At 44.9% G+C, this 11031-nt stretch overlaps 1 protein-coding gene across 1 annotated transcript in view; it reads left to right on the plus strand.

Moving 5' to 3' along the window:
* Window positions 1-8733, plus strand: part of LOC129527053 (rhophilin-2-like) — a 49191-nt gene extending 40458 nt beyond the window's left edge. The window contains 1 exon segment of the mRNA XM_055363280.2: window positions 7568-8733. Coding sequence (XP_055219255.2) covers window positions 7568-7828 — 261 coding nt within the window. The 3' untranslated portion in view covers window positions 7829-8733.
* Window positions 8734-11031: the final 2298 nt, after the last annotated feature.

Genomic DNA, 11031 nt, shown 5'->3' on the forward strand with positions numbered 1-11031 from the left:
GAGAGGTGGAGAATGAGGTCGGCTTAGCTGTGCCTATTGTATTTGGCAGCAGGATGAAAAGACACTTTGGTGGAGAGGTGGCAACAGAAGTCAGTTGAGAGAGGGCCAGAGAGCCAATGGATTTTGAGTCCATGGATATGAAATGCTCAGCACAGGCAAATCCAGAGACAGAAAGTAGATGGTGCTGGGGCTGGGCAATGGGAGTGGGGAGGGACTGCTGAAGGGTCATAAGGTAGAAGGTTTCTTTTTGGGGGGATGGAAATGTTCTGAAATTAGGTAGTAGTGATGGTCACCTAACTTTGTGAATATACTAAAAAATCACTGATGTTTTGGCATACTGGCTCACACCTCTAATTCCAGCACTTTGAGAGGCTGAGGCAGTATGTTCGCTTGAGCCCAGGAGTTCGAGACCAGCCTGGGCAACATGGCGAGACCTTGTCTCTACAAAAAATAAAAAAAAATTAGCGAGGCATGGTGGCACACACCTGTAGTCCCAGCTGCTTGGGAGGCTGAGGCCGGAGGATCACTTGAGCCCAGGGAGGTTGGGGCTGCAGGGAGCTATGATTGTACCACTGCACTCCAGCCTGGGTGTCAGAGCAAGACCCTGTCTCAAAAATAATAAATAAAAGCCACAGAAGGGTATTACAATGGTGAATTTTATGCATGTATGTGAATTATATCTCAAAAAAAAAAATTTTTTTGAGACGGAGTCTCACACTATCGCCCAGGCTGGAGTGCAGTGGCATGATCTTGGCTCACTGCAACTTCTGCCTCCAGGATTCAAGTGATTCTCCTGCCTCAGCTTCCTGAGTGGCTGGGATTATAGGCGGGCACCACTATGCCTGGCTAATTTTTGTTTTAGTGGAGACAGGGTTTCACCATATTGGTCAGGCTGGTCTCGAACTCCTGACCTCGTGATCCATACACCTCGGCCTCCCGAAGTACTGGGATTATAGGTGTGAGCCACCACACCTGATATACTTCAAATTTTAAAAGAAGATAAAGTCAAGGGACTCAGAGCATCTTGGGAGAAGGGATCATAAGAAATTATATTTTTAGGGACAAAATGCATGGAGTTTATGGACAAGTGATTAAGGTCCCCAGCAGAAACAGAAAAGAAGTTTGTCCAAAAGGAGGTTAGAGAAAAGAGCCGAGCCACACACTGAAGGTTGGAGTAGGGACCCCGTCAGCAGAGGCCTGAGTTTATGGGGCATGCCCTGCCCCCTGTGAGAGGTGCAAAGGCTTGACTTTCAAGCCTGTGACATCTTTACACCAGGCCAAGGAAGGGGCTGCTGTAGTAGCTGAAAGCAAGGGTTCTGCACTCAGACAGTCTAGATGTGTATCCTGGCTTTCCACCACCATTGTGTGGCCTTCAGCAAGTCAGGGAATAGCTGTGAGCCTCAGGATAAACTGAGTTTACATAAAGCCCTTCCAAGAGGGCCAAACATGAGCTACATTTCAATTCACAATAGGCATTATAATGATGATAACCATGATCATGATGTTTATTCTTTTCACCCAGCAGGATGTCTTTAATTTTTATAAAAATAATGTTTTTAGGCCGGGCGCAGTGGCTCACGCCTGTAATCCCAGCACTTTGGGAGGCTGAGACGGGTGGATCACGAGGTCAGGAGATCAAAACCATCCTGGCTAACACGGTGAAACCCCATCTCTACTAAAAATACAAAAAATTAGCTGGGTGTGGTGGTGGGTGCCTGTAGTCCCAGCTCCTTGGGAGGCTGAGGCAGGAGAATGGCGTTAACCCAGGAGGTGGAGCTTGCAGTGAGCCGAGATCGCGCCACTGCACTCCAGCCTGGGCGACAGAGCGAGACTCCATCTCAAAAAAAAAAAAATGTTTTTAGGCTGGGCACAGTGGTTCACTCCTATAATCCTAGCACTTGGGAGGCCGAGGCAGGTGGATCACTTGAAGCCAGGAGTTGGAGACCATCCTGGCCAACATGGCAAAACCCTGTCTCTACTAAAAATACAATAATTAGCGGGATGTGGTGGCGTATACCTGCAGTCCCAGCTACGTGGGAGGCTGAGGCATAAGAATCGCTTGAGCCTGGAAGGCAGAGGTTGCAGTGAGCCGAGATCGTGCCACTGTACTCCAGCCGGGGCAACAGAGAAAGACCCTGTCTAGAAAAAAAAAAAAGTTTGTTTTTTGTTTTGAGACACGGTCTCGCTCTCATTGCCCTGGCGCGATCTTGGCTCACTGTGGCCTTTACTCTTGGGCTTAAGTGATCCCCCCACCTCCGCTTCCTGAGTAGCTAGGACTACAGGCATGCAACACCATACTCAGCTAATTTTTCATATTTTTTGTAGAGATGGGGCTTCACCATGTTGCCCTAGCTGTTCTCTAACTTCTAAGCTCAAGCAATCTGCCTACCTTGCCTCCCAAAGTGCTGGGATTATAGGCATGAGCCAGCATGCCTGGCCAAATAATTTCTTTTGTTGTTGTTTTTTGTTTTGTTTTGTTTGTTTTGAGACAGGGTCTCACTCAGTTGCCCAGGCTGGAGTGCAATAGTGCAATCATAGTTCACTACAGCCTCGAGTTCTAGGGCTCAAAAGATCCTCCCTTCTCATCATCTGAGGTCAGGAATTCTAGACCAGCCTGGTCAACATGGTGAAACCCTGGGTGTGGTGGTGGTGGGTGCCTGTAATCCCAGCTACTTGGGCGGCCAAGGCAGGAGAATTGCTTGAACCCAGGAGGCAGAGGTTGCAGTGAGCCGAGATCATGCCACTGCACTCCAGCCTGGGCAAGAGAGTTAGACTCCATCTCAAAAAAAAAAAAAAAAAAAAAAGATCCTCCCAAGTAGCTGGGACTACAGGCGTGCACCACTATACCCAGCTAATTTTTAATTTTTTTTGTAGTGACAGTCTCATTTTGTTGCCCAGCCTGGTCCCAAACTTCTGGGCTTAAGCAGTCTTCCTGCCTCCGCCTCCCAAAGTGTTAGGATTACAGGAATGAGCCAGTGCACCAGGCCAAAAGTAATTTCCTTTTGTCTTTTATTTAACTAATTTTGTAGTGACGGGGTCTAACTAAGTTATCCAAGCTGAACCTGAATTCCTAGCCTCAAGAGACCCTCTTGAATCAGCCTCCCGAATAGTTGGGATTACAGGTGTGAGACACTGTACCTGGCTCTTTTTTTTTTTTTTTTTTTTTGGAGATAGAGTCTTGCTCTTGTCATCCAGGCTGGAGTGCAGTGGTACAATCTTGGCTCACTGCAACCTCCGCTTCCTGGGTTCAAGCAATTCTCCTGCCTCAGCCTCCCGAGTAGCTGGGATTACAGGCACCCACCATGATGCCTGGCTAATTTTTGTATTTTTAGTAGAGATGGGGTTTCACCACATTGGCCAGGCTGATCTTGAACTCCTGGCTTCCGGTGATTGGCCTGCCTTGGCCTCCCAAAAGTGCTGGGATTACAGGAGTGAGCCACCATTCCCAGCCCCTGGCTTTTTAAAAATAATTTTTAAAAAATAATTTATTTTTGTCTATTAATTTTTATGATAAGGATTTTAGATAATGACAGCCAAGCACTGTTTTTAGTGACTGAACCTTTCAAACAAAATCAAATAAAGAGAGCATTTAGCCTAGCACTCTGGCTGAACCGATGACCTGCTGCCCTTGGCTACCCTCTTGACTACAGTGGGGATCCCTAGCTAAACAAATCTAAGCTTGGAATCAAGCTCTGGAATTACGCCCTGACTGCCGTTCACAAGCTGTGTAACCTTCAGCACGTTCATACCCTCCCTGGGCCTCGGTTTTCTCATCCAGAGGATGGAAGAGTTAGGCCTACACAGTGGTTTTAAACTGTGCTCTATAAAGTCCTAAGAGTTCTAGAGGGATACCCCAGTGGATTTGAGTGAGGAGTGGGTGGCGGGGAAAGAAATAGTAAATGGAGCTGGGCACAGTTGGCTCAAGCCTGTTAATCCCAGCACTTTGGGAGGCTGAGGCAGGTGGATCACTTGAGGCCAGAAGTTCAAGACCAACCTGGCCAACACGGTGAAACCCTGACTCTACTAAAAATACAAAAATTATCTGGGCATGGTGGCATGTGCCTGTAATCCCAGCTACTTGGGAGGCTGAGGCAGGAGAATCACTTGAACCTGGAGGTAGAGGTTGCAGTGAGCCAAGATTGGGCCACTGCACTCCAGCCTGGTGACAGCAAGACTCTGTCTCAAAAACAAAAAAAAAGGCTTTTCAAAGAAAGTAGTGGTACACATTGCAGGAGTGAGAGAGAGTGTATGTGGGCATGATACTGGGGTGGACCTGGAGGGGAATAGGATCAAGAAAGGCTTTACTTTTTTTTTTTTTTTGAGACAGAGTCTCACTCTTTCGCCCAGGCTGGAATGCAGTGAGTGGCGCTATCTCAGCTCACTGCAAGCTCCACCTCCTGGTTCACGCCATTCTCCTGCCTCAGCGTCCCGAGTAGCTGGGACTACAGGTGCCCGCCACCACGCCCGGCTAATTTTTTGTATTTTTAGTAGAGGCGGGTTTCACCATGTTAGCCAGGATGGTCTCAATCTCCTGACCTTGTGATCCGCCCACCTTGGCTTCCCAAAGTGCTGGGATTACAGGCGTGAGCCACTGTGCCTGGCCAAGAAAGGCTTTTCAAAGTATGTGATGGTACGCATTGCAGGAGTGTGTGTGTGTGTGTGTGTGTGTGTGTGTGTGTTTGTGTGTGCAGAGAGAGGGGTGTGTGTGTGTGTAGAGAGAGAGGGGTATGTGTGTGTGTAGAGAGAGAGGAGTGTGTGTGTGTAGAGAGAGAGGGGTGTGTGTGTGTGTGTGTGTCTGTGTAGAGATCTGGGAGGCAAGGGTGCCTGGAGGAGAGAGGGAATGGGATCCAGGCACACAGAAGGGCTTGGTCTTGGGGGACGGATGCCATGAAGTATACGGCAGGGATTTCAGGAGGGTGCGTGAGTGGCTTCAGCAGGAGAGCGAAGATAAGAAACAAGTATACAGGAGAAAAGCAAATGAAATTACTAGGGACACACAAGAGTGCCAGGAAATGGGTGCCTATTAGAGGTTTGGGGTCAGGTTAGAATTCCAAGGGAAGCCTTGGTGAGTGTCCTCCAGCAATGCACAACCTTTCAGATACAGCCCCTAGGGGAGGCAGAGGGTGGAGATGAGCGAGTTAGCATTGCTGGGGGCAGATGGAAGAGAACTGAGGGTATTTATAAGGCAGTGGTTTTGATACACAATGGACTTTGAGCAGCTGAGGGTTGGGAAATGCTTTCAGGCCTCACATCTGTCTCCAGGATTATTTGTTTTATTATTGTTTTAAATGACATTGTGTGTGCTCCGTAAAACATGGTGGAGTTAGTGGTCAGTTTTCCAGAAAAGGAAGAGGCATCTCCATCCTTAGGGGCTCAAAGTACCCCCTACTTTATTGCTGCATAACTCAGATTCCTGAGGGTTTATTTTATTTATTCATTCATTATTTATTTATTTTTTGTGATGGAGTCTCACTCCATCACCCAGGCTGGAGTGCAGTGACGTGATCTTGGCTCACTGCAACCTCCGCCTCTTGGGTTCAAGTGATTCTTCTGCCTCAGCTCCTGAGCAGCTGGGATTGCAGGTGTGCCCCACCACACCTGGCTAATTTTTGTATTTTTAGTAGAGATGGAGTTTCACCATATTGGCCACCATGGTCTTGAACCCCTGGCCTCAAGTGATCCACCCACCTCAGCCTCCCAAAGTATTGGGATTACAGGTGTGAGACACTGTGCCTGGCCCCTCTTAGGGTTTATATTAGGAACAATGTCCTCAACTATTGCAGCGATATATTGTATGCCTAATGTTAGTGCCAGAACATAGTAGACCATCAATAAACATGTGGTGAACTAAACCATCTCAGTGTTAGGCAAACCTTAGAAGCTGGTGATAGCCCATGTGGAAGTCTTCAGAAAGCAAGCTTCCTTAGATTTCCAGTTTGAATCCTACATGATTCTTGGAAAGTTAACAGTAGAGAGTGTTTAATGGTACAAAGTTTCAGCTGAGGAAGATGAAAAAGTTTTAGAGATGGATGGTGGCAGTGGAGCATAATGATGTGAATGTAGTTAATGCCACTGAACTCTACACTTGAAAATGATAAAAATGGCACTCCAGCCTGGGCGACAGAGCGAGACTCTGTCTTAAAAAAAAAAGAAAAAAGAAAATCAGGTGTAGAATAGTGTAGTATATTCCTTTTAAGAAAATGAATGGTAATATACTTATGTACATACAGAAATACCTGTACATGCACATCATCTCTAGAAGTATAACATGGAGGGCCTAGAAGCCCAGGTGACAGGGAGACCTATTGCTCACTGCATATTCTTTTTTTTTTCCTTCCCTTCCCCTCTTCCCTTCCCTTCTCCTCTTCCCTTTCCTTTCCCCTCTTCCCTTCCCCCCCGCCCTTTTTTTTTTGAGACAGAGGTCTCACTCTATTGCCCAGGCTGGAGTGCAGTGGCACAATCACAGCTCACTATAGCCTCAACCTCCTGGGCTCAAGCAATCCTCCCCTCTAAGCCTCCCAGGTAGCTGGGACTGTAGTCATGAGCCACCACGCCCCATCCTGTACTTTCATATTCGTGACCATTAGTATTATTACTTTCTCAAATAGAAGAAGAACCTTAAAATGCGAGTTGTGGCTCCTAAGCTTAAATTGTTACTATTGAGTACATTCCTTAAAAATTATCCTTGTTGGGCCGGGCGTGGTGGCTCACGCTTGTAATTCTAGCACTTTGGGAGGCCGAGGCAGGTGGATCACGAGGTCAGGAGATCGAGACCATGGGGAAACCCCGTCTCTACTAAAAATACAAAAAATTAGCCAGGTGTGGTGGTGGGCGTCTGTAGTCCCAGCTACTCAGAGAGGCTGAGGCAGGAGAATGGCATTAACCCGGGAGGTGGAGCTTGCAGTGAGCCGAGATCATGCCAGTGCACTCTAGCCTGGGCGACAGAGTGAGACTACGTCTTAAAAAACAAAAACAAAAACAAAAAAGCAAACAAAAATTATCCTTGTTGCACCTGGTGGCACACACCTAGAGCCCCAGCTGCTCAGGAGGCCAAGGCAGGAAGATCACTTGATCCCAGGAGTTCAAGACCAGCCTGGGCAACATAGCAAGACCCTGTCTCAAAAAAGAAAAACAGTTTGTCCTTGTGTTAAGAACCTAATTCTATATAAGCATTGGTCACCTGAGTTTCCGAATTATGTCTGTTTAATTTATTTTTTGGAGACAGAGTCCTGCTCTGTCACCCAGGTTGGAGTGCAGTGGTGCGATCTCAGCTCACTGCAACCTCCACCTCCTGGGTTCAAGTGATTCTCGTGCCCAGCCTCGCAAGCAGCTGAGACTACAGACATCCACCACCACACCTGGTTAATTTTTGTATTTTAGTAGAGATGGGGTTTCACCATGTTGGCCAGGCTGGTCTTGGACTCCTGACCTCAAGTGATCCGCCTTCCTTGGCCTCCCAAAGTGTTGGGATTACATGTGTGAGCCACTGCGCCTGGCCAAACTTCGTAGTTTTTATCATCTATCTTGATGATGCCTGACGCCCTTTTTCTTTCTTTTCTATGTGCAGCATAGTAAGAGTGCCACATACTCCGTGGGAATGCAGAAAACGTACTCCATGACCTGCTTAGCCATTGATGATGACGACAATACTGATAAAACCCAGAAAATCTCCAAGAAGCTTTCCTTCCTGAGTTGGGGCACCAAAAAGAACAGACAGAAGTCAGCCAGCACCTTGTGCCTCCCATCGGTCGGGGCTGCACGGCCTCAGGTCAAGAAGAAGCTGCCCTCCCCTTTCAGCCTTCTCAACTCAGACAGTTCTTCATACTAATGTGAGGAAACAAATACTTTCAGGCCCCAAACATTTCCGGTGCTGACTCGGCCTTAAACATTTGTGCCATAATGGAAAATATCTATCTATTTTCAAATCCTGTTTTTCTCATAGTGTAAACTCACATTTGATGTGTTTTTATGAAGGAAAGTAACCAAGAAACCTCTAGGAATTAGTGAAAAAAGAACTTTTTTGAGGCGTGTTACTATACTGCTGTAAGTTATTTATTATATAAAGTATTGTAAATAGAATAGTTTTGAAGATATGAAATATGGCTATTTTTAATGGTGACAGTTATGACTTTTAGTCACTATTAAATTGGGGTTACCTATAATAATACAATTTGTAGTTGTTTCCAGGTTTGGCTAATAATCATTCCTTAACCTAGAATTCAGATTATCCTGGAATTAAGGCAGGTCAGAGGACTATAATGATAGAACTAAATTAGTGTCACTAAAAACTGTCCCAAAGTGCTGCTTCCTAATAGGAATTCATTAACCTAAAACAAGATGTTACTATTATATTGATATACTATGAATGCTATTTCTAGAAAAAGTCTAGTGCCAAATTTGTCTTATTAAATAAAAACAATGTAGGAGCAGCTTTTCTTCTAGTTTGATGTCATTTAAGAATTGCTAACACAGTGGCAGTGTTAGATGAAGATGCTGTCTACAAGGTAGATAATATACTGTTTGATACTCAAAACATTTTTCATTTTGTTTAAAGTAGAAGTTACATAATTCTATATTTTAAGTCTTGGGTAAAAAAGTAGTTTTACATTTTATAAAGTAAAGATGTAAATGATTCAGGTTTAAAGCTCTATTTGACTTTTTTGTTGTTGTTTGAGATAGAGTCTTGCTAGTGTCAATAGCAAAAGCCTCTAGCTATCTGCCTTTCAGGTACATGGTGGGGCATACTTAACTGTTCTCTCTGATGTTGGGCATAGCATGGACCTACTTGGTTCAATATCTGACACTATCTGCATTTATTAACACTATCTGTGTTGATTTGTGCTATTTCCTGTGTGTGATTTGCACATCTGCCATTGCTTTTTGTCTCTAGTTACTGCTTTCTTTTCCTGTTTGTCTTGTTCTTGTAGAACCCTTTCTGACTCTCTCAAGAGGGACCTTTTCAACCCCAACTCCCACTGGTCTAATCCTAACCAGCACCAGCTGGTTGGGAAGTAGAGCAGGAACTCTGGCTGCCCTAATCTACATGGTGCTCTCTGCTCCTGGGCAGGGATGTGGGTGTTTTTATATACTATTCTCTTGAGTATGAAATGCCTGAACAAAGCAGTGATGGCAAGCCTGAAGTCACACACTGGGGCTCATAGTAACTTGCTTCTGCTAGCAACGTGAGCATTAGAAACATTTCCTGGCCAAGTAGCCTTGAATCAGCTAGGAGTTGGGGTGCAATGAGTCTGGGTTCACTTTGCTCAGGGTGACAAGGCTTTAGAGTATTGGTTAATTGTCAAACTCTTTTGTTTAAGAGACAAGGTAAACACACATACATACATACATAGAGAAGCTTTCTAGGGTTACTTAGGCTTTATGTGATTACTAGCAGAAATGTTTGTATTTGCAAGCAAAGCTTATAAATCACCTCTTAGATATCTTTGCAAAATGAAGCTAAAACATGGTTTAGAGAATCAAAAATACAAGATATTTACAATGATTTATAATTGAATCAGAAATGCATTTGGTATTTTTTAAAAGGAATAATTGGCTAAGATTTAAATTAATTTGCTTTCCTTAAAAACCCAGAGCCTAAACAATAGAAAGAAATAGGAACAGTTACACTGGGTGTGTGAGGGGTGGAGGGGGGGACCCAACTGGGACTGAAATTTCTTGGAGAAAATCTACAAAATCAGCCAAGCACACATGGATTGTGTGACTTCATTTAGTTGGAGGAGAACTGAGCAACCCTCTGATCTCAGATGTCTTTCCCCAGGAGAAATAATCTCTCTTGTCTTGGAATGGCTGTAGCATTGAAAGTCTGTTCCACCCTTGGCACTTACCTTAATCTATGCTGTAATATTATCTCTTTTAGAAATGTTTTTATCTCTTCATTATAACAATTATCTTTTTATGTGCCTGACTTACCTAGGATGCTCATTCATTCCAGGTAGACTGGAACAGTTCTGATTTGCACCCGTTGCCATGGTTTAATTAATAGTGCCCCCTTTCACTCTCAGAAGTGTCCTGGTTTGGATGATAAATTATAAGGTTCCCATAGTCGTATCCCAACTAAACGGAAAGTTCCTGTGTTAGTCAAGATCCCAGCAAGAAACAGAATATTCTGTGGGGATTTTTGAATAGATAAAAGTCCCTTTAATAAAGGGACTATTTACAGAAGTGTGGGCAGAGTTAAGAGCATCAAAAAAGGATGTTGAGGCACCAGGCCTGAAAAGGTAAAGGGAAGAAATGATGCCATTGGAGCTTACCTGGGGGGCACAGCTTTTGAAGAGGGGCTGCCCTAGAGAAGCCATAGTCCTGAAAGGGCTCAAACACTACAGAATGGGCCAAGCAAGGGAAGACATTCCCTACCACTGTCCTCCCACCCATCTATTACCTATCTGTGCCTTCTATTGGTTGAACTCAAATGCAAGCCAGAAGGCAAAGGAGCCCTGGTGATAAAGTTGGAAGGTGTTCGTTCCCTTGGGAAGAAGAGCAGGGAAAGGCAGAGAATGAATTGAGGGGGATCAGGGTATCTTGGGTCCTAGGGAAGTGGCAAACAGAAAATAAAGCTTCCTAAGGGGAGTCTCTTTGTCTTCAAGTGAATTAAAAACACATGTGTGCACACACGTGCAAAACACTACAGGAAAGGCCATGATTGGCAAGACTTGGCAGCTATTTAAGGGAGATATTCTCTACAATGGGGAACAAGAAATAAACTTAAGGAAGTTAAATTGCAGACTGAAGGTAAATAGCAGACTACAACAATATTAAGCAGTATAGGGTGATTGCCAGATCAATGGTGTAGGCCCTAGATGTTAAAGGAATTTGAAGGATGAAAGATCACAATGGGCTGGAGCAATCTGAAAAAATAATTTATGGAAGAGGAGAGGTTTTCAGCAGCATTGAAGTTAGAGCCAACTTATATGGGCAAGAAGGAGAGGTTGGTCTTCTTTGGGGCAATGGCATCAACAAGAGCACAGGTGTTAGCCTGAAACACATCTTCCCATGGGTGGAGGGCTGGTGTTG

The sequence above is a fragment of the Gorilla gorilla genome, chromosome 16 (genome assembly GCF_029281585.2).
Source record: "Gorilla gorilla gorilla isolate KB3781 chromosome 16, NHGRI_mGorGor1-v2.1_pri, whole genome shotgun sequence".
Taxonomy (NCBI): domain Eukaryota; kingdom Metazoa; phylum Chordata; class Mammalia; order Primates; family Hominidae; genus Gorilla; species Gorilla gorilla.